The 25,045-nt window shown below is 39.7% G+C and overlaps 1 protein-coding gene across 1 annotated transcript in view; it reads left to right on the plus strand.

Moving 5' to 3' along the window:
• Window positions 1-25,045, plus strand: part of LOC139124254 (MAM and LDL-receptor class A domain-containing protein 1-like) — a 67,619-nt gene that overhangs the window by 12,523 nt on the left and 30,051 nt on the right. The window contains exons 2-5 of the mRNA XM_070690394.1: window positions 22,828-22,998; window positions 23,542-23,700; window positions 24,113-24,292; window positions 24,601-24,735. Of these exons, the coding sequence (XP_070546495.1) occupies window positions 22,828-22,998; window positions 23,542-23,700; window positions 24,113-24,292; window positions 24,601-24,735 (645 nt within the window). The remainder of the gene's footprint in view (window positions 1-22,827; window positions 22,999-23,541; window positions 23,701-24,112; window positions 24,293-24,600; window positions 24,736-25,045) is intronic.

Raw genomic sequence — 25,045 nt, forward strand, 5'->3', positions numbered from 1 at the left:
TGTAATCAAAGTATCCATTAACAAGAGGGGACTGTGTCATCAACGATGACTTGTTGGTAAAAAAACTTTAAAAATCTTTTTCTTCAAAACTGCGGTCAGATAGCTTTGATATTTGGTACATATGTCCCTAGGGATGATCTATATCAGATATGTTAAAATTGTGCAGAAATATGCAAATTTGCATGTTTAAGGCAATATTTGCCATTTTTGGTGAAAAACTATATTTCTCAAAAAGTACTGGTATGATAGTTATGAAATTTGGTAACAGGTTTCTATAGATTAAATTAGTAATATATAGAATTTCTGATGAAATCTGTAATTTTGTATTTTCTGGGCAATTTTTGCCATTTTTGGTCAAAAAAATGTGTATTTCCAAAACTGCTCATCTGATAGTTTTGAAATTTAGTATACAGGTTTCTACAGATGAACTAAATGATATTTATTGAAATAATGATTAAATCTGCAATTTTGTAATTTTTGGGCAATTTTTGCCATTTTTGTCAAAAAATGTCTTTTTCAAAAAGTACTGGTCTGATACCTTTGAAATTTGGTATACAGATTTCTAAAGATGAGCTAAGTAATATATATTGAATTTAAATGAAATCTGTAATTTTGTATTTTTTGGGTAATTTTTGCCATTTTGGTCAAAAAATGTGTATTTCCAAAACTACTCATCTGATAGCTTTGAAATTTGGTATACAGGTTTTTACAGATGAAATAAATTATATTTATTGAAATTATGATGAAATCTTCAATTTCCTAATTTTGGGGCAATTTTCGCCATTTTTGGTCAAAAAATGTTTTTCTCAAAAAGTAATGGTCTGATAGCTTTGAAATTTGGTATACAGGTTTCTACAGATGAGCTAAATGGTATTTATTGAAATAATGATTAAATCTGCAGTTTTGGGGCAATTTTTGCCATTTTGATCAAAAAATGTTTTTCTCAAAAAGTAATGGTCTGATAGCTTTGAAATTTGGTATACAGGTTTCTACAGATGAGCTAAGTAATATGTATTGAATTTCTGATGAAATCTGTAATTTTGTATTTTTTGGGCAATTTGTGCCATGTTTGGTCAAAAAATGTGTGTTCCAAAACTACCCATCCGATACCTTTGAAATCTGGTATACAGGTTTCCATAGATGAACTATATGATATTTATTGACATAATGATAAAATTTGCAATTTTGAATTTTAGGGGCAATTTTCCCCATTTTTGGTCAAAAAATGCGTTTCTTAAAAGTACTGGTCTAACAGCTTTGAAATTTAGTATACAGGTTTCTATAGATGAACTAGATTTTATCTTTTGAAATTATGATGAAATCTACAATTTCTATTTTGGGGGGCAATTGTTGCCATTTTTGGTAAGAAAATTTTATTCCCAAAGACTACTCATCAGATAGCTTTGGTTGACATGTTCTTAGGGATGATCTGATGTGATATATTCAAAGTATGATGAAATCTTCAATTGTGTATTTTTGCAGCTTATTTTAGCCACTTTTTTTCTGGCCACTGCATTGAGCTATCAAAGATTTCAACCTTCTTCATCAACATGTGTCAAAAATAGTAATTCTCTACATAAACACGGCGGAGCTATATCGGCCGCTAGGTCGCTTGTCCTCAAAATTTTGATAATCCAGTTTTGATGGGGCATAATTCTTGTGTATTTGATTGCAGATATATCATTAAGGCAATGAATGAATGTTCTCTTATTGACAATTTTATTTGTCAAGTCAACGGGTTTGTTGATACTTTACCCATATTCAAGTCACTTTTCCAAGGGAGAAATTCCTACTCTCAGGAGAATCTTGTTCATGACTTTATTTATTTTATTTATTTATTTATTCTTTAATTCGAGAGCGTACTCATAAAACCAGAGGAAAACACACAAAAAAAAAACTTACTCTACAAGAAAAAAAAAATAAAACAAGACATACTCTTCACTTGGAGCACAAGTACATAAAGCTTGAAAACATTCTGAGAAACAGGTATATGCTGCACACAATGCACCAGCTGATGTAATGATTTTGCAGAAATTACTTGAGACGTGTGATGTTTCTTTCACAACACGTACTCCTTGAACACAGTTTTTAGTCAGAATGGAGAGTTGCTTATCAAAACTACAGAAACATAGTATCTGCCAATTACAATACACTGCATCCCCTGATCAGTAGCAAAGTTGTTACTAAGTCCATGGCACAAAGTTTGGCAGGCTCAGGGTTGAATTATTCACATTTACAAATTGCAAATCAGAGGGGTGGCTTGGATAGTCTGAAAGAACTCTTTTGTTAGGATAATTGTGGCTCTGTGAGAGTTACCAAGTCCAACAGAATTATTAGTAATGTGTATTTTTGCAGCAATATGGTGTAACTTTTGAATTGTTTGTGTATTATTTATGTTTAATTTCTTGCTAAAGGATGTAAGTATGAGCAGTAAAAATGACACTGTCACTTTCCTTAAAATGTCAGTTTTGGAATTCTTCTTTGCAAAAATTACCAAAATATGTCATGAAATATCAGAGTCACCATGTCAGTTTCTGAGATACAAGACCCTGAATTTTACCAATAATGTGAAAAAATGTTTGAGTCTGCATTTTTGTCACCAATGCTTTTTCTGTGGACAAAATCATTCAATGTCGTTTACCTCAAAGTGAAGTGTGTGGACAATACAATTTATTTTATCACTATAATTTATTTCTTTTGACCAAGCTTTGTGCAAATTTTAATGAAAATGACAAAAATACAAGGTGCTCTTCCATCAATTATCAATTTCAAGCTATGGGATGAAGATGTGAAAGTTAATGTATATAAATTTAACGTACTTGATCATTACTTCAAAGAATGCTGGAAATTGCTAGTTTTCAAGTTCATATACTTTTCACTTTAAACATAACTCACTGTGCTGAATGCGATTATTCATTTTTTTAATGTATAATCACTTATAATAATGTTCAGTTGAAAAAAAAATCATTACAAAAGTCAAAAACATTTATGTTGATGATAATGATGATGATGATGATAAAATCTGAGAGTTGATTTCTTTGCTAATACACTTCAAGTATATATTGAGCTGTTTTTTTTTTTTCAGAGATGTGTAATTATTCTTTTCTAGAGATGTGAAAATAAGTAGCCAATTATTTGCACATGTTTGTTTAAGATTGAAAATTTTTCAGTGATTCCTTCAAATTTGTATGATTTTAAAGTTGTTGAGAGGAATATGCACATTTTAATGATTTTCACTTGCATTCGATTTATAGTACATGTACATGTTTATTGTTCTTACCTGTGCATGGTGACTCTTGTTACAGTAGTTAACAAATGGTACATTATCGTACAACATACAAACTAGTACAGACTTTCATGTATTTGACCTCCTCAAATTTTAATGACTGACAGGCTGTATTTTAACATTTTGTTACCATAGCAAAATAATCAACATTAGTGTTAGTAAAAGTTGAATTCATGCTGTAAATGCCTTGAGCCAATCACATGTAGAATAGTTACTCTTAGGGTCAAATGATTACCCTTTGATTCTGTATTTTTTCCACCAAAATTTTTGTGCAAAATTTTACATTTTTATTAATTTTTCTGTAAGTTGTAGCTGCTTGCCCCTGAAATTGAAGTTGGTGAACAGAAAATCTGCGCAGGCGAACTTACGGCGGGAGCCTAAAATATGTGTGTGACAGGTTTCTACGGCATGCACGCTCTGTAAAGTGTGGCGAAATTCTGATATTGTTGCCTTCGCATAAAGTTGGGGGGGGGGGTCAAAACATCGTTTTATGCACAACGCTGGTCTGATAACTTTCTAAATCGGTACGTTGGCTTCTGAAAATGATCACTTCACTCACGCGCCAGTGTGCAAATGTTAAATAAAAATTTCCCGCTTAAATTTTAGGGCAAATTCTGTAAGTATAAAACACCCGTAAATTTATCTAGTATTTCACACTGACGTCAAGCTGAAACATGAAACATGACGTATCTCTTTGTTTCAGTGCGCAGGAGCAGTGCTATGGGCACAGCAGGTGTTAAGAACCAGCTTCCAATCTAAAGTTCAATCGGTGTTTAGCGAGGTCGTCTCAGTGAACCCTTGAATGCTGTTTGTACCTGAAAATTTGAACTGCGCATGTTTGGGAAACAAGGGACGATTTCACTGAAAAGTGTGATGTACCCGCACATGCATCTTTTTTGTGTCCGCCCAATTTTTCAAGCTTTGCAGCAAATCGATTTGGCAGATTTCTGGCACAGGATGGTACGCAATCGCATCCAAGATCCTTTACCTCGACCTTATCATTTGCTCACCAGCGTGTGTGCACTTGACTTGTATACAGATGGACTGTCGCCAAACAGGACATACGACGGGTACGATTGAAACACTGCCAGTACGGAAGCATCATGTTTATCAAGATCGCAAAGGCGTTTTGTGATATTTCTCTACACCCTTATCGTGCATATTAGCACGGTCGTAGGCATGAATTTCGTTCCAAACTTACGCAGTGTCCTATTTTGTCGTTAATACTTTGCTCATTGGATGGGATTTTTGGATCTTTTAGATGAGCTTATCAAGGTCATCCTACGATAAATATGCAAACATGTTACGTCTGACAAAATATTCCAACAGAGAGCCAACAGAGAATTCATAAAATAGAACTGGAATGAACTCACGCAGGGCACTAACTTTCGTCATTGCATCCAAAAAGGTATAGTTATTGAATATGAGGCTGACCCGAAATGTAAGCTTGCACATAATTATTTCAGAATAATTTTATCATAAAATTTCTTCCCTGATGTAACGATGAAATAAACTCGACTACATATGAACACAGCCATCAATGTGTAGAGACAGCGCGCAGTGAACGTGTACTTCATCGGGAGGACATTTAATAAATACTCTTTGCTTCCTTTTTTATCGCATGTGGTAATATTTTCATGATATCGAAGTACTGCAGTCATCAAAGCAGTCAAAGTATGTGAATTATCATGTGTTATATTTCTTGTCCAGTTTCCTAGTTGTTAACTTAAAAGCTCCACACAATTGTCAAGAGAACAGCAGCGAGAGTTTATATAGTTCCCTAAACTTAGCAAAAACAAACAGTTTAGTTTCCAAGCAGAATATAGGAGATATCAGAACAACACTTTTGAAAAAAAGGAGAAAACCGCCTGGGCAAAAATGTACTTGATGATGCCATACAATGACATTACTTGTGGCAGAGTCCAGTTTCTTTTGTATTTGCTAAGTGCCAACCACTCCAAGACATAACCACCCTCAGTTGCTTTAGTTTAGGATAGGTTTATTCAAGAAGCGGTGAAAACCGGGTAAATAAAAAGATTAAAATACAAGGTCTTTCATTGTCTACATCGGAGACTCGAGGTAAATCAAGTCCAAAGTAAACAGAATAAAAGAACTAAATTCTACTAAAATATCTAAGCACTGCATTCAAAATGGTCCTCTAAATAATTGGAAAGTCACAAAAGGAAATCAACTTACATCGTTGCGCCTAGAGTCCTACTTTTGGCTGGAGTGTTTGTGAGATCCACGTGGCATGTCTACTTGCTTTTAAACCCTTGACTACCAAGGCCAATGTATTCCTATATACCAGGGCCCTTATGGAAATATTGATAAAATCTTAGGTGTGGTCATTGCATGAACACTGCTTAGAGTAAAATTAAGTAAGTACCAATAAACCATATATTTTCTGAATCAGCATGAAATTTCCCATTTTTTCATACATAAGTTTTGCATTTTCAGGTCACGTGACTGATCACATGACACAAAATGTGATCAGAGTTGACAAAGAATATGAATATTTGAAGCATCAGGACGTGTTTTGGAATCCATAAAATGACGCAAATTTGAATACAGGTGCAATTTTCATGGCATTGTCTTTACATATATGTAATAAAAACTACCCTTTACTTTATTTATAGATGTATCATGTACCTATTTGAGATTTTTCTCACAAAAGGCAGAGTAAATGAACCACAAACATCAGCATCTGACATGATTCTGTATTTGAAAATCAACACATTTTATATTTGTAAACACCTGCTTTATGTCATCCTTGCAGAACATGCATCTAAAATGGTTATGGTTTATCAAAAAATAATTCACAATATTTAAAAATACATTTTAGGGAACAACATATCACATGACCAAACACATGACCAGTCATGTGACCAGTCATATTGATAATATGGCTGCTATAAAATTTCACTGGCTTATAGTAAAAAATTGTATTTCCTCTAGTTTCATTCACGAATATTGCTGTTAATAGAACATATTTACATATAAATCATTTGTTTTCAATAAATAAACATTTCATTTCATTAAAAAAAAAACATAAACATCTTCGCGATCGTCCGTACTTCTGAAAACTGTAAACAATCAGCGCGACGCTTCTGTGATCAGCCTGACCTTTCAGGGTCGAGGTCATGGGTCACGACATTTGCTTCCGGATTTTGGCCATACTCGGACGTACGGGGGCGCAATCACATTCAGGCCAGATCGGAATACATCAATCTTAGTCGCGCTGCATGCCGACGCCGAAATTACAGGATTTTTAGCGACAAAAACGAAGCAAATATGCCTATTTAACTGTGCCAGATATTTCCGGCACTCAAGGTATATCGTAATTCAATATGGCGCCGGATGTATCCGGCGCCATAGGTAGTCAAGGGTTAAGACAGTGGAAGAAATCGTGTCTGCCTGGATGTAATTTAATCTTTAACCTTTTAATTGTTTTACCAAGAAGTTTCCTGACCTTTGTGTCAGAGGGCCTTAAGAAAGATAGAGGGCGATCTTCTGAAAATCTAGAAAGGGTCATGAAGGGTCAATTCAACACACTCCCCATCTAAAAATGCGTGGTAAGCTGAATTTTTACAAATCATAAATTTCAAATAGAATAAAAGCCTACTAAATTTTAAAAGCTAAGAGTATATACGAAAGGGTTCGTACTAAAGGGATCCATATATAGTGTTCATTGAATTCAATCACAGAGTTCAATTTGTACTTTCAATCAAAACTAATTCACTAATAGGTCTGAGGTAGGTTCGATGCTCGCCATCTTTGTAGATCATGATGTCTTCTTTGTGTACTTTGTCGTCATTTCTGGGGTAGACCTTCACTATGCGAGTGAGGGGCCAGCTGTTTTTTGCGTATTCTTTCTCTCTCAAAAGAACCACGTCTCCTTCTTTGACGTTGATTGTAGATTTGTTCCATTTTGGTCGTGGCTGACGGCTTTGTAGATATTCTTTTCTCCATCGTATCCAGAATTGGTCAGCTAGATACTGTACGCGTCGCCAACGTTTTGTACTGTAGATGTCTTGTTGGACGATTGAGCCTGGTGGTGGGGTCGGTGATTGAGTCTGTATGGTGAGTAGCATGTTAGGGGTGAGAGCTTGGGGATCGTTTGCATCTGATGATACCGTTGTTATAGGTCGAGAGTTGACGATGGCGCTGGATTCTGCCATGACAGTTGTCAGCAAGTCATGTGTGTATTGTTGCTTGCCTTGTTGATAGTGCATGGAGTCAAGAACGCCTCTGACGATACCAATTTGTCGTCCCCATATACCGCCGAAGTGGGATGCGTGAGGTGGGTTGAAAATCCACTCACAGTATCTTGTTGTTACGAATTTCTTGATGCGGTTTTGATCCAGCTCTTTGGCTGCTGCCTGAAGATCGTTCTTTGTGCCGATGAAGTTGGTGCCCTGGTCACAGCTGAGTTTCTTGATGTTGCCGTGTATAGCTATGAAGCAACGTAGGGCGTTGATGAAGGATGAAGTGTCCATGGAGTCTATTACTTCTATGTGTACTGCTGTAGTGTAGAGACAGACAAAGATAACTGCCCATCTCTTTGCTTCAGACGTACCGGCTCTGGTTTTGTGGGAAGCTATAGCCAAGGGGCCGAATACGTCCATTCCGACGTTGGTGAATGGTGGGGTTTTCTCTGTTCTCTCCGACAGTAGGTCGGCCATGAGTTGAGTGAGTGGTTTTGCTCTCAGTCTTCTACATATCGCACATTTTTGTAGTATACTTCTTACCATGTCATGTACACCCATGATCCAATAGCCATTAGCTCTGACGTTTGACAGGGTGAGTTGTCTGCCTTGATGTTGTACTTGTCGATGTACATGATCGATGATAAGTCGTGAAATGTGGTTGTCCTGTGGGAGGATGATGGGGTATCGGCCGCAGAGATCGAGGTCCAATTGGCGAAGTCTTCTTCCAACGCGGATGAGTCCTTTTTCATCGATGAATGGGTTCATCCGGCTGATGGGGTTCTGTTTCTGTAGTTTGTTGTTGTCAGTGCCTGCTGACTTTGCTGCAGATAGTATCTCATATTCTTTATGAAACACACTCTTCTGTATCGAGTGTAGAATGATGGTTTCAGCTTGTGCCATCATCTCAATGTTCAGTTCTTCTGGGGACTTCTCTACTTCCTTTTTGTCTGTCTTTTCTGGTGATTTTCTTTGTCTGATTTTGCCTATGAAGTTGGCAATACTTCTCTTCAAGGATCTCCATGATGAGAATCGTTGAAAGTCATCTTGTTCTACTTCCTTCGTTGATGTGTTGAGGACAGCAAGTTGTTTTGCGAACCGCAGGGTCTTCGTCACTTACTGTGTATTTGTGTTCTGTTTCTTCGTGGTCGTCTTGCTCGTCTCACTGCCACAGGAATGCTGGTCCCGATAGCCAAATAGTTGAGTTGAGTTTTGGGACTGGTATACTGCATGATGCGACGTCAGCAGGATTTTCCTGTGTAGACACATGTCGCCATTGGTATGGTGATGAGATGTTGTGTATCTTTTCTACTCTGTTCGCTAAGTTATGTTAAGGAAACGTTTCCAGCTGTTGTATATATATCCAAGGACGATTTCGCTGTCCATGTGATATATGACATTGTTGATGTTCAGGCCGATATCTGATGTGATCTTCTGTGCGAGTTTTGTCGCTAGGACGGCTGCACACAGTTCTAGGCGAGGTATGGAGACTGCATGAGTCGGGTTTACCTTTGCTTTGCCAAGTATCAATGATACGTTGACATTGCCTTCATGGTTGGTCAACCGCAAGTACGCTACGGCACCTATGGCTTCATTGCTGGCGTCAGAGAAAATGTGACACTCAGTTTTTTTTATGGGTCCGAAGGTGGGTGGAGTTTAGCATCGCTGTAGCTGTATCTGTGTGATGTATGTTGAGGTTGTTTGTGTGATGTGGTTGAGGTTGTTGCACCAGCGGGTCCATCTGGGCAAGTATTTCTCAGGTAGCGTTTCATCCCATCCAAGGTTTGATGAGTTGCGTCCTTTAGTTTCTGTCATGAGGCCTCGTAGTATTAGTTTTCCTTCTATGGAAACTGGTGCGAGTATATCGAGTGGATCGTATATTGAGTTGACGATTGCCAGTACTCCCGGCCGTGAGAATGGCTTCTCCTTCAAGTCTACTTTGAATGTGAAAGCGTCCACCTCTAGAGACCACTTGACCCCTAATGATCTCTGTGTCGGTAAGGTGTCTTGGTTGAAATCCAAACTCTGTAGATCTTTGGCTCTTACTTCGTTTGGAAGTGCTGTCATGACTTCTTCATCATTTATTAGAAAAAATCTTGTGGAAGCTAACGTTTCTGGTCGCTAGCAAGTCTCTTGTTCTATTGATGAGACTCATAGTTTTCTGTGCATCTTGTGCTGAGGTTAGTCCGTCGTCGATGTAAAAGTTCTTGTCGATGAACTCTTTCACGTCTTCTCCATACGTAGATACGCCGTCTTCAGCGATCTTTCTCAGTCCAAAGGTAGCAATGGCTGGTGAGGAGACATTGCCGAACAGGTGTACGTTCATTGTGTACTGAATTACTGGTTTCATAGGGTCGTTGTCTTTGAACCAAAAGAAGCGCAGATAGTCTCTGTGTTCTTTGTTGATGTGGAAGCTGTGAAACATTTGTTCTACACCGCCCATTACTACTGTCTGCTTGCGTCAGAATCGTAGCAGGATACCGAGGAGGCTGTTCATTTGGTCAGGTCCCTGAAGCAATGTGTCGTTCAGGGAGACTCCATTGTACCTTGCACTGGAGTCGAATACTACTCTGATCTGCTGTTTCTTGGGATGGTAGACAGCGATGTGTGGTAGGTACCATGCGTTGTCAGCATCTATTTCGTTTTCTGGAACGGGACTTGCATGGTCACGCTCCATTATTTTCTTCATAAACTGAAAGTATTCTTCCATCATTTGTGGTTTATGCTGAAACTGATTCTGTAGATTGTAGAATAAGTTCAGAGCTAATTGTCGGTTGTTCGGTAATTTTTTCGGGTCTTGCCTGAAGGGGAGAGGAAGTTCTACATTTCCTTCCTCATTTACATGGACTTCTTGTGTCATGATGTCCAGGAATTGCTTGTCTTCAATGGAGGGTGCCTTTTGTTCATCGTAAGTTGTCCGCTTGAAGACGGTGGTGCCGAAGTTGACGGGTTTTGGGCTTATTATGTCTTTGATGTGGATGTGATGATTACATTCGAGTGCAGATTCATCGTAGCTGTTGAGGGTTGCAGTCGTACAGTGTACTGAAGTGCGGATTACACCCCTTGCTGTCTGTATGCACAGTTCACCTGAAATTGTCCACCCTAGGTCGGTGCGCTGAGCAAAAAGGCGAGTTTACAGGTCCGTTTCTTGTTTCTCTGACTTTCAGTGGTTCTGGGCAGTTTCTGCCGATGAGGAGATGAATTCCAACGTTCTTTTTTGGTTCTGGAATGTAATCGATGATGGGCTTCAGATGTTTGAAGGCCTTGCAAATGTCTGGTGTGGGTATTTCGTTCTTGTCGCTTGGTATGTTGTCGTTTTCTAGCAGGACGGGAAGAGAGAATTTTTTAGTTGCCACGGACACCGTCCGGGGGGACTTATAGGTTTGGTTATGTCCGTGCGTCAGTCCGTCCGTCCGTTCACGCAGATATCTCAGAGACGCCTGGGGCGATTCTGGTCAAACTTGGTACAAGGATAGTACCCTACCTCATACAGATGCACGTCGATTACTTTCACAATGCAATCAAATTTGGCTGTGTTGGAGGACTTTTTAGTTTTCACTTCCATAGACTCCCATGTATAAGGCAGTCCATAGACTCCCATGTATAAGGCAGTCCATTGACTCCCATGTATAAGGCAATCCATAGAATCCCATGTATAAGACCAAGAAAAATAAAAATTTAGTTTCTCATCATATTCATATTGCAAAAAGGATGCAACGACACAGTTTTTAGTCCCCACAGATAAAGTCCAGGGGGCTTATAGATTGGGTCATGTCCGTCCGTGAGTCCATCCGTGAGTCCATCCGTTCACACAGATATCTCAGACACTTTGACAAAATGTCACGTGACCTTGGTGACCTTTGACCTCGAATATACATATTTGTCCATTACTCAGTAACCACAAGTGCTAAACCTTTCATATATGGTATGATGCGACACTCTTTGACACCACATATTGTACCTTATTGATTATGTGCATATCTAATTTTGAGTGAGCCAATAGAGCTAGAGGTCTGATTTTTGGTATATAGGGATAACTTAGCAATACAATTTTTTTTACAAAATGTCACATGACCTTGGTGACCTTTGACCTCAAATATACATATTGTCCATAACTCAGTAACCACAAATGCTACACCCTTATTAATTATGCACATATCTAATTTGAGCGAGCCAATAGAGCTAGAGGTCTGATTTTTGGTATATAGGGATAACTTAGCAATACAATTTTTTTTACAAAATGTCACATGACCTTGGTGACCTTTGACCTCAAATATACATATTGTCCATAACTCAGTAACCACAAATGCTACACCCTTCATATTTGGTGTGATTGGACACCTTATGACGCCACATATTGTACCTCATTAATTATGCGCATATCTAATTTTGAGCGAACCAATAGTGCTAGAGGTCTGATTTTTGGTATATAGGCATAACTTAGCAACATAATTTTTTTTGATAAAATGTCACATGACCTCAATGACCTTTGACCTGAATTATACATATTCGTGCATAACTCAGTAATCACAAGTGCTACACCCTTCATATATGGTATGAGGGGACACCTTATGACGCCACATATTGTACTCCATTTATTATGCACATATCTAATTTTGAGCGAGCCAATAGAGCTAAATGTCTGACTTTTGGTATATAGGGATAGACTATAGGATAGAAATTTTTTGACAAAACGTCATGTGACTTCTATAGCCTTTTACCTAAAATACACGATTATGTCAATAAATAAGTAACCACAAGTGCTATGTCCTTTATATTTAGTAGGATGGGAGACCTAATGACAACACATGCTTTACCTTATTAGTTATGCACATATATATATGTGGGCTAGCCAATAGAGCTAGAGGTCTGAATTTTGGCAAATATGGATTAATTAGCAATACAATTTTTTTTCCAAAATGTCACTTGACCTTGATGACCTTTGACCTCGATTGTGCATATATATGCATAACTCAGTTCCTTACGCTTCAATTTTGATAGGATAATAGACCTTAAGATGTCACATCTTTTACCTCATTCATTATGCGCATATGTTTTTCTTGGCAGGCCAATACAGCTAGAGGTCTGATGTCATTGTCGATGACTTGTTTCTTTCCGTTATGTGATTCTGTGATGACACGGTTGCTATGTCATCCCTTTCTGAGTTCTCCTTTGCTGCTACATGTTGACAGTTCGTATTCAAGGTCTGGGCCGTGTATCTTCAGTGCGTCGAAGAGGTGGCTGTCACCCATACAGGCATTGGACTGGTTGTCTTGGACTACGTAAGTTTCTATGTAGTCTGTTGGTCGGTCTTGTGTGTACACATTTGCGAGGACTATCTTACCACACGAACGTCCGGCTGAGTATTTCGTGAGTCTGGTATATTTCGTTGCAGCTTCTTGGGTTTCCTTTTCTTTATCTTCTGGTGTGGCTTCAGTTCCTTTGTGCTTAGATCTGTCACCGGGTGTAGCGTGGAGACAGGTGATGTATTTCTTACTCTTGCATATAGCCCATTCGATGGTTGATGTGCAGTCTTTGGCGAAATGATTCTCAGTGCATTTAAAGCACAAGCCTTTCTTCTTACACAGTTCACTTCTGTCAGCAACTGGTTGGTTTGCAAATGCTTTGCAATCTTTCAGGTCATGTCCTTTAGCCTCGTGAAAGTGCCATTGTTTTTCTTCATTTGATGATTTCGTTGCGTGTACACGCGCTCTGGTCTTCGTACGTTGACTGGATTTTGACTTACTTGTTCCGGGGGGTGTGTCATCTGGTCTTGGAATATCAGGATCGCATGCTGCTTTCGTTGTGTCTTTCAGGAAGTGTGTGAAGAACTTGAATGGAGTGAATGTTTTGTGGCGTCGTTTGTATGATGCCACGTTATCTCTCCACTTGTTGAGGACAAATCTTGGTAACTTCTCCATGATGGGCTTGAGTCCCTGTGGTGTATTGCGGGACGAAAGGTCAGGAAGTTTTCTCTTGTGCGCCTCTGTGTTAGAACATAAGTCTGATAGTTCGAGTAGCTTTTTGCTTTCGTCTGGTTTAACTTTCGGGAAGGACTTAAATCTTTCTAGGATTACTACAGTAATGACTGCAGGGTTGCCGAATCTGTCTTCTAGTTCTATCCAAGCCTCTCTATATGACTCGTCTGGGTCGTCTACATATTGTTGTAGATGGTCTTCGACGATTTTCTTCGGATCTCCATGCGTGTATAACATATCCAAGTTCAGTTTAAAATCTTTATTGCCAGGATACAGCTCACAGTAAAGTATATTCCATCAACAAAACAGAAGAAGCCGCGGCCTACACTCAACACAACAAAAGAACACAGCTTTGGAAATTTTCCACTCTCTCTCAGAGCGAGGCCGTTCAAAGAGCGCCCTCAAGCAGGCACTGATAAACTTTTGTTTGTTACATCACTTTCCCCAATGAAGGAGTGTCCTCCTGGACACACCACAAAGCAAAGTCGTCAAACTGAATTGAAATGCAGAAATAAATACTTTTCCTAAACAGATTTTTTTTTTAATATCTTTTCAAAAATAGGATCGATATTCAAAAGTCATGTCCCAAAGTTTACAAACATTGTACCAAGTGTTTCAGTTATCAAACACATCATAAAATTTTCACTGCAGTAATTATTTCACAATTCTACTGCTATCACAAGACACTGGCACCTATTCCTCTACTGTTAATTGCATCTGCAAACAACACATTCCTCTTCTTTTCCACATATCTGCAACATATAACACATTCCTCTTCTGCTCTGTGTATCTGGCAGGTACTCTTGTGATTCTACCAGATCAAGTAACTTGAGGGCGCAATAAGGGCTGGTCATTTTCCTCCTCTAGACTGTCTTCTTCTCGGAACACATTTTCTGGTAAATTTTCAATCTCTACATGATTTTCCTGTTGGTCATTGTCACTCACTCCTGGTGTCTCGACTTCCTGGTTTTCCTCTTGATATTCTTGCTGTCCACTTGGAATAATTACAACTCCCCTATTTGGCAAGTAGGACATTTCTTCTGCAACTTTCTCAGCCAGCACATTGCGATAGTTATTTTCTGGTTTACTCGTCTGCCTCTCTTGATGGCACATCATCTATACATCACTATTACATCCAATTTTACAAGGCTTTAAGCGATTATGATGGACTACCAGCCTTCTCCGCCTTGGACCGTCTTCTTGCACACAATATATGACACCTGGGTTTTCATCTGGGCCTGGAATACGTTTCTTGACTGTAAATGGACCAACCCATGGTAGTCCTAATTTCTGAACTCTGCCACATCTTGCCCTAGGATCGTGCAGCCAAACTTTGTCACCCTCACTATATGGGTGATGATTTGCCCACCTGTCATATCCAGTCTTCTGCCTTCGTTGAGATTGACCAAGTGTTTCAGCGGTGTGTTTAAAGGCAGTTCTCAACTTATCAACCACACGTTTGGCATAAGTATTTGGCATTGTAGGTGGATCAGGTGTACTACCATATACTATGTCTATGGGTAGACGAGCTTCTCTCCCATGAGTAAGGAAATACGGAGTTTGCCCAGTGCTCTCATGCACACTAGTATTATATGCCAATGCAATTTTGGACAAATGGTCATCCCACTCATCCCCATACTGTGCTACACATTTGGCCAACATCTCCTCTTTTGTCCTGTTAAATCTTTCCACCATCCCGTCCGATTGAGTGTGGGAAGCCGTAGTATGTGATTTGGTAATTTGAAGCAGTTGACACAGTTCCTTCATTACTTGCACTTCAAAATTGCGTCCTTGATCAGAATGAAATCTTTCAAATACTCCATGCTCCGTAATATATTCCTCGAAGATCTTCCTGGCCATGGTAACAGCTGTCTGGTTTGGGAGTGCATAGATATTTACATATTTAGTGAAATAGTCCATGATCACCAATGCATATCTATTTCCTTTCTTAGATTGTGGAAGCTCATTGAGGTCAGCTGCTACCATCTCAAAGGGTCGTGTCACTGATATACTCTGCATGGGTGCCCTTCCCTTTGGTGTTGGCGATTTTCTACGTTCACAGATTTGGCAACACTGAATCCACTCTTGAATGTCTTGGTTCATCCCTGGCCAATCAAATCTCTCTCTACACCGAGCCAATGTTCTCTTCTACTCCCATATGGCCAGACACAACACCTTCGTGAAGTTCTCTTAACACACCCCTGATCATTTTACTGGGTAACAGTATTAGATTCACTGGACTGGAAGACAATGAAATCTATTGGGTGTACATTATACCATCCCGAATTCTCAGTTTGTCAAAGTTGCGCCAAAGAACTCTCAACTGCCAGTCTCTCCCTTTTAGAGTATGTCTGTTTGGTTTCTTGCCAATCTGTAATCATGAGAACACTGTCTGCAACACTTCATCTTCCTGTTGCTCCTTCCTCAGTTGAGTTAAATCACTGTCATTCACTAAGGTTGTACCGTTTGACATACTGGTAGAGGGATGTGAACTCTGAATTTGGTAAACGCTGGAAGTTTGTTTCTGAACTGGTTTTACTGATACAGGTCTTGGAATACACCAGCCGATTTCCTGTTCATCATCTTCCTCTTGTCCCGGGAAAACATCTTCTGCCTCACACTGTGGTTTTAATCTCGACATAGCGTCAGCATTGGAGTGTGATTTTCCAGCTCTGTGTCTTACGACAAAATCATACATGCTCAATTCTATTGCCCATCTCTCTCTTTGTCCTGTAGGGTCATTACCAGCTTTAATATCTCTCAGTCCGACCAAGGGTTTGTGATCTGTCACAACTTCAAATTTAGCACCACACAAGTATTGGCGGAAATGGCGAATACCCCATAAAATGGCAAACAGTTCCTTATCATACGTGGCCCATTTCTTTTCAGTTTTATTCAGACTGTGACTTCCATATGCTACCACTCTCTCACCCTTGATAGATTTCTGAAACAGAATCACTCCGACTGCCGAGTAAGATGGATCTGTGTGCAGGTAAAATGGCTTGCTAAAGTCAGGGTAGCCAAGTACTGGTGGATTGGCTAAAGCAGTCTTTAAGATATGAAAAGCATTTCCACACTCATCTGACCATTGAAATTTTACTTCTTTCTCACACAAATGATTTAATGGTGTTGCAATTAATGCAAAGTCCTTGACAAACTTTCTGTAATACGATGCTAACCCCATAAATCGGCGAACATCTGCTCTACATGACAGAGTAGGATATGACTGTATTCGCTCGGTAATTCCAGGATCTGGTGACACACCATCCTTTGATATCTTATGTCCCAGGAAGATAACAGTGTCTCGGAAGAATGTACATTTCGCTGGTTGTAACTTCAGACCTGCTGCCTCCATACGTTTTTAACACGTCTTCCAAACTTTGCATATGCTCTTGAAAATGTCTGCTAAAAATGATCACATCATCCAGGTACACTAAACATGTACGCCAGTCTACCCCTGCCAATACTAGTTCCATCAATCTTTGGAAAGTTGGCGGTGCATTTGTCAAGCCGAAAGGCATCACTTTGAAATTGTATTGTCCAACTCCAGTCGTGAAGGCTGCTTTGTCTCTGTCATCAAGGTGAACCTCAACTTGCCAGTATCCAGATGCTAAATCGATTGTTGAGAACAAAGTTGATCCCGATAGAGCATCCAGAGTATCATCAACCCTAGGAAGTGGGTGCGCATCTCTGACAGTCACTGAGTTTAGTTTCCGATAGTCAACACAAAACCGAATTGCGCCATTTTTTCTTTCTTGCCAATACCACTGGGGACGCCCACGAAGAACTGCTCTCCTCAATGACATCAGTCTGTAGCATGTCTTTCACCTGATGTTGTATTTCAGCCTGCAAATGTACCGGTACACGTCTTGGTCGCTGCTTTATGGGAACAGCATCTCCCGTCGGCACACGGTGTTGAACCAGATGTGTACGTCCACGGTCACCAGGATATTTACTAAAATTGTGACTATATCTATTCAACAACGTCTTAGCTTTAATCCTTTGAGGTTCTGAAATTGCAGTCGCATCAAGCGAAATTTCTGGCATAGACTGTGTCTCCTTTCTTACATTGTTTGTAGTGTCATTGTGTGACACAACAGTAACTGGCCCTGTGTCACACAGTTCATAAGTATGTATATGAGATACTGTACAATTTTCCTCTCCAGACGTTGCAGCAACAAAAGTTCCCAATGGTGTATCTTGAAAAAGATCTATTGGCTGCTCTGTAATGTTATCACTTGTACAAATGCAGTACCATTAGTAGCACAGGAAGCAGTTCGAGCTACACCTAGACCCCTGCTATCTTTAAAAGCATCATCTGGATCTACAATTCCCATATAACCATGTGGTAGTGGCTCCCCACTTGTTGCTGTTTGCAGTCGTATTGACACTGACATTTTAGTACGTGCTGGTATGGTGACAGTTTCATTTGCTATAGCCGCACATACATCCGGTATTAACTGGCTTTTATGCAAAAATGGAGTTGACTCGCCATAGATCCACAACATGCCATGTGCACTGTCTACATTACCAGCATGCTGCCTAAAGAAGTCCCAACCAAGTATAACTGGGTTGATCATATCACGAATAACAAACATGGTGTGATACAATTCATTGTTGCCTATGCGCACTCTGGTTTGTAGCATCCCCATTATGTCCAATTTCTGCCCAAGAACTGAAGTTGCAACCATATTTACAGCAGTGTTAAAATGTCTCTTTCTCAAATATGGACTCTTCATCCAAAACTCTTCACTAATGAGTGATATTCCTGAACCTGTATCAACCAAGGCTCTCACATCGGTATCCCCAACAACTATCAAAATTATATTTGTAAAGTCTGAGTTGATAGCATTGGTAGTTTTCATAGTTTCTAATCTCGGATGGGCCTCCTCTTGCGCTGCTAATGTGTGGCCCCTTACATCAGCGGCTACCAATTTCTTTATTGTGAATGTTGACTGTGAAATGAAGACTGTGAAGACTGTGGCTGACTGTATTGTTGGCGTTCACCTTGGGCATAATTATTATGAACATTAGAGTTTTGTACATACTCCCCTTGTCTTGGGCACTGAAGCTTTCGGTGGCCATATTTGCCACATACATAGCAGTTTCCTCTAACGACATTTCTTATCTGTGTCCGTTGAGTAGGATTACTTGTATAGTTCCGGTTCCCCCTACTGGCAAATCTGTCATACCCTCGTGCTTGGCTATCTCCGCTATCCCGATTGGCAGTCTCCCTTCCAACTGTTAACTGTTCTATTTTCTGTAAGAGGGTAGTCTCCAGTTCTTTAACCCCTTGACTACCAAGGCCAATGTATTCCTATATACCAGGCCCCTTATATAAATATTGATAAAATCTTGGGTGTGGTCATTGCATGAACACTGCTTAGAGTAAAAATTAAGTAAGTGCCAATAAACCATATATTTTCTGAATCAGCATGAAATTTCCCATTTTTTCATACATTAGTTTTGTATTTCCAGGTCACGTGACTGATCACACGACACATCATGTGACCAGAGTTGGCAAAGAATATGAATATTTGAAGCATCAGGACGTGTTTTGAGTCCATAAAATGACGCAAACTTGAATACAGTTGCAATTTTCATGGCATTGTCTTTACATAATGTAATAATAACTACCCTTTACTTTATTTATAGATGTACCTATTTAAGACTTTTCTCACAAAAGGCAGAGAAAATGAACCACAAACATCAGCATCTGACATGATTCTGTATTTGAAAATCAACACATTTTATATTTGGTAACACCTGCTTTATGTCTTCCTTGCAGAAACATGCATCTAAAATGTTTATGATTTATCAAAAAATAATTCACAATATTTAAAAATACATTTGGGAACAACATATCTCATGGCCAAACACATGACAAGTCATGTGACCAGTCATATTGATAATATGGCTGCTATGAAATTTCACTGGCTTATAGTGAAAAATTGTATTTCCTCTAGTTTTATTCACAAATATTGCTGTTAATAGAACATATTTGCATATAAATCATTTGTTTTCAATTAATAAACATTTCATTTCATTAAAAAAACAAACCATAAACATCTTCGCGATCGTCCGTACTTCTGAAAACTGTAAACAATCAGCGCGACGCTTCTGTGATCAGCCTGACCTTTAAGGGTCGAGGTCATGGGTCACGACATTTGCTTCCAGATTTTGGCCATACCCGGACGTACGGGGGCGCAATCACCTTCAGGCCAGATCGGAATACATCAATCTTAGTCGCGCTGCATGCCGACGCCGAAATTACGGGATTTTTTTTCGACAAAAACAAAGCAAATACGCCTATTTAACTGTGCCGGATATTTTCAGCACTCAAGGTATATGGTAATTCACTATGGCGCCGGATATATCCGGCGCCATTGGTAGTCAAGGGGTTAAATCGTTTACCTATCAATTCATTGACGTGTACATTATCCACTGCATTGACACTCTGGGTAAGTTCTGGTTGGTTTGGTACATTACTAGATGACAGTTTTGTAACAGCATTATGTGCTGCTTCAGTTTTTCGCACCAGCAGTACTACTTCATCAAGTGTCTTTTTATCTGCATTCAACACCTTTTCCTGAAGTGAAGTATCTCCAAGTCCGCAGATAAACTGATCCATAACCATCTCTGACTTAATAGCAGCATCTAATGTTGGATATGCTATATCAGCTAGTCGCACTAATTCTGTTTGGTACTCATCAGGGGACTCCCCTTTATGACGTGTCCGTTCTCTGAACTGCAGTCGATGTAAACTGATATGTTCTTTACAGCTAAATTTTCCATCGAGAGCAGTTTTCAATCTATCGTAGTCATTTTTATCATCCTCTGTTAATTGTTCATACACTTGGAATGCATGTCCGTCTAATAAAGCAGGCAAAAGGCCAAGTTTAGCTTCTTTTGACGCCAAGTCCTTTGTTGCCCTCGCAGCCACTTCAAATTTCCTCACCCATTCTTTAAAGTTCTCACCTGACGAACCTCGAAACTTCTCCGGTAGTTGTACGTAGGCTGAAGCCATATTGTATTGCACAATCATAGTCAAACACTTTTGATGACGACACCAATGACTGTTCACTCGTCAACAGTTCTGTGACATACCTGGCTATTATGTTCGTCGCTGCTCACTGCTGCCACCAATATAACATATCCAAGTTCAGTTTAAAGTCTTTATTGCCAGGATACAGCTCACAGTAAAGTATATTCCATCGACAAAACAGAAGAAGCCGCGGCCTAAACTCAACACAACAAAAGAAGACAGCTTTGGGAATTTTCCACTCTCTCTCAGAGCGAGGCTGTTCAAAGAGCGCCCTCAAACAGGCACTGATAAACTTTTGTTTGTTACACGTGTATTTATGCCGGAAGTCCAGTTTCTCAGATTTCTGTATGCAGGCCGTTGTTACAGTGGCCTCGAATGATCTTTTCCATGACATGTACATGGTTGGGTCGCCTCCAAATGTTATTGGTTGTTGTAGTGGTAAACGTTTACGGGCCATCATTAAGGCTATCTCCGTCAGAGGTTGCATGTTGTTGTTGTTGTTCTGGCTTGTTGAAGGTGTCTGTTGATTTGACGTAGGTGTAACTGTCTCACCTGATTCTGTTGGTGTTCCCTGTCCTGGTTGTATCAGTAGAGGGGATGATTCTAAGTCTTTGTTATGTGTTTTGGGTACAAACTCGGTAAAGTTCAGTGCTGGTAATGGATCATGCTTCATTTCTCTTTTCATTGCAATGTATCGTGGTACATGGTCGTTCGATGACTGACTGGTCTGGTGTAGTGAGTGTCTGCACTGGTAGTAAATTTTCTTCTGCTACTTGCTGGAGGGTTTCTGCATCTATCCTTGCCTTTTCTTCTTTTATTTCAGCTTCGATAACTTTGATTTTTGCTTGATGGTGAGCAATTGTCTTCATATACTCTGCCTCTCTTGCTGCAGAGCGCGCCTTGCCTTGTGCCTTTATGCGTTTGTCCTGGATGATGTTGATGATTTGGTTCTTTTTGAACTACGCAGGCTGCCTAGTGTAGATCCTCGTTCGGATGGTGATTTCAGGTTGACGGCACTGTTTTCAGCTCTCCTTGTCTTTGCATCATTAATGTATTCATTCGCTTGTTCAATGTTCCTATTGAAGCTTATTTCCGTTAATTCTGCTTGCTCCTTACCTTCTGGAGTCTTGTCTTGTTGATAAAGTCTCTTAAGTTTGTTCCCAGTTTGCTCATATTCCTTGAAAAGTGTCTCTGCTGTACCAATTTTGCTTTCTGTTGGGTCCTGCATCCCCCTGAGGTCGATGACAACTCCCCTTGTTTGGTTCCAAATGCTTGACAGGGCCTTTTCAGTGTTCAAGGTAGCATACAGCAGTCCTCCTTCGTTTTTTTTCTACTGTCCTGTAGAGGGCGCCCTTCAGTTCGGGCAGCAAATCTACCTTCAGCGGTAGCCGTCCCACTGGGAACCGCCCCTTCCTTTGTTTGTTCTGTGGTATTTTCTGCCTTAGAAATATCGCCTTGATTTTCATTTTGAGATTCTGTGTGGGCTGGTTGTTCAGCTCCTTCGACTTGTTTTTTATCCATTATAGTTTCTTTGAGTCAGTTGCAGTTGGCTGTATATGTGTATACAGTTGGCCTACCTTGCATAGCCTATATGCCAGTGTCCGCTGTGCACTCGAGCCAGTGTCTTGTCCAATGGTTCACTGGTTTTCAGCAATTTTTCACTTGCGACGATTTTTCACTGTAGCGGAGTCCAGTTACTTTATTTGTATCCACTAAGTGCCAACCACTCCAAGAAATAACCACCCTCAGTTGCTTTAGTTTAGGATAGGTTTATTCAAGAAGCAGTGAAAACTGGGTAAATAAAGAGATTAAAATAAGAGGTCATTCATTGTCTACATCGGAGAGTCGAGGTAAATCAAGTCCAAAGTATACGGAATAAAAGAACTAAATTCTACTAAAATATCTAAGCACTGCATTCAAAATGGTCCTCTAAATAATTGGAAAGTCACAAAAGGAAATCAACTTACATCGTTGCGCCTACAGTCCTACTTTTGGCTGGAGTGTTTGTGAGATCCACGTGGCATGTCTACTTGCTTTTAAGACAGTGGAAGATAACTTGTCTGCCTGGGTGTAATTTAATCTTTAACCTTTTAATTGTTTTACAAAGAAGTTTCCTGACCTTTGTGTCAGAGGGCCTTAAGAAAGATAGAGGGCGATCTTCTGAAAATCTAGAAAGGGTCATGAAGGGTCAATTCAACACATTACTTGTACGAGAACAGTCAAAGGAGGAATTCATAATATATATACAGTGATCGTGCCAGATTTCAAGATAAAATTATCATCGTCATCAAAGTTTTGATGTCTTGGTTTCAGCCCTTCATTTGACCGCAGCTCAACACGCGTGCGATTGTGACTTCGAAAACGGCTGGTGTTGTTGGACCAACCCTGCTAGCAACGACAGAGACTGGGATCGACAACAAGGTGCCACTGGAATAGTGACGCATACAGGTCCACCAGCTGATAAGACTACTGGAACAGGGGAAGGTAAACGTCTTAATCTTAACTATATGCTTGTAATACAGAGAGAGAGAGAGAGAGAGAGAGAGAGAGAGAGAGAGAGAGAGAGAGAGAGGGGGGGAGAGAGAGAGAGAGAGAGAGAGAGAGAGAGAGAGAGAGAGAGAGAGAGGGGAGAGAGAGAGAGAGAGAGGGAGAGAGACAGACAGGCAGACAGACAGAGAATGAGAAAGACAGACAAACACACAAAGACAGAGAGACCGACAGAATAAGACGGACAGACCGACCGAGAGAAAAGGGAGAGATGACAGTGCAATGGAGTTAGGTGTCAGTGTTTGCGCCTCTCACTCTCCATGTACATATATCTATACTGTACACATCATACTAACAAGAGTCCCTTCTTGCACATATATTTATACAAAACGTTTCAAAATCAACGTTTCTCTCATATCATTATCCTGATCATGACCGAACTGGCCGCTTGGTTGATTTCTCCGACCTGAATTGTGTATACTATTTGTCATCCTTTATCAGCATTATGTACAATTTATTTTTAATTTATCTTCTCAACAGGGTGGTATGTGTATGTCTCTCAGATAACGCAGTTGTCACCTGGCACTAAAGCAGCGCTCACCAGCACACCGATAAATAGCAACAAATGCATTAGTTTCTGGTACCATATGTACGGTAGTAATCTCGGTGAATTAAGGGTCATCATCGAGTCGGGAACAAGTAAGTCGAGTTTTCACTGAATGTATACTAATGGTGTTATGTTTCGAAATATAGTGCCGGCGTATATTAGAATTGGCGTTACCCCTGCGCAAATTTCTTTTCTCAACTTGTAACTTTTGTTCAAAAAGACAGACGGAAATGAAATGTCTGTTTCTGCAGACCATATAGGCCTGAGGATGATGTGTGCACGTGCCTTCCCCATTCGAATGATTCATGCTTTAAGTACCCTGTGATCTAAACATTATCATGAAGTCACGGTAGAGTTAGGCATATAATCTGCTTAGTGACAGTAATAAATTTTAAGAGCAACTAAACGCTCCAATTTTTAATAGCAAGGAGGTGATACAATTCAACCTTCCCGATTAAAGTAACTCTCTTCCCCATCTAAAATAATTCATTATTGCCGTTGTAGGGAGGAATAGGGTTTGGCATAGACAAGGAGGCCAGTCATCTGATTGGTTGTATGCGCAGTTCATGTCAGAAGAAGAACTCGACTACACCATCATTTTCGAAGTGACCGGTGGATTGTTGAATATCGGTGCCGTGGCATTGGATGACATCATTCTCTACGATGACGAATGCCCTCCACTTGGTTAGTTTTGAAATTCACTTGATCCTCGATAGCATTCTGCGAAACAATCAGTTTGAAAAGCTGTTTTTGTATGTTTTACTATTCACATATTTTGTATGTTATTGTTTTTGTCTTATCGACACCCAAGCTTTGTTAAATAAAATGTATGTGTCTGCTCAGGACGTAACGAGAAGATGTGCTTTCGTCTGAAGAATGGTCTATCCGTCTCATGATCATGTGTAAGTGCGCACAAATGATCAAAAGGTATTCTTTCATCAGAGAATGTTTTGTTAAATATGATGATGAAGTAATATTTGTTTCATTTCAAGATAAATGCGACTTTGAAATGGCGGATATATGTGACTACTACAACGACCCGTTAGCTCAATTCGAATGGGGACGTACAAGAGCTTCAAGCCACGCGCTTGGACCTGGCTACGATATCAGTACAGGAACAGGATCAGGTAGGTGTATATGTATTACTCTAAGGATCACTGTGTGTGTGTATGTATGTATGTATGTATGTATGTATGTATGTATGTATGTATGTATGTATGTATGTATGTATGTATGTATGTATGTATGTATGTATGTACGTGCATGCGTGCGCGCGCATCTATCTATCTATCTATCTCTCTATCTATCTATCTATCTATCTATCTATCTATCTATCTATCTGTCTGTCTATCTAATTACGCATGGATACGTACGTACATAGATAGATAGATAGATAGATAGATAGATAGATAGATAGATAGATAGAATGATAGATAG

This window comes from Ptychodera flava (assembly GCF_041260155.1).
Source record: "Ptychodera flava strain L36383 chromosome 23 unlocalized genomic scaffold, AS_Pfla_20210202 Scaffold_23__1_contigs__length_28996876_pilon, whole genome shotgun sequence".
Lineage (NCBI taxonomy): Eukaryota > Metazoa > Hemichordata > Enteropneusta > Ptychoderidae > Ptychodera > Ptychodera flava.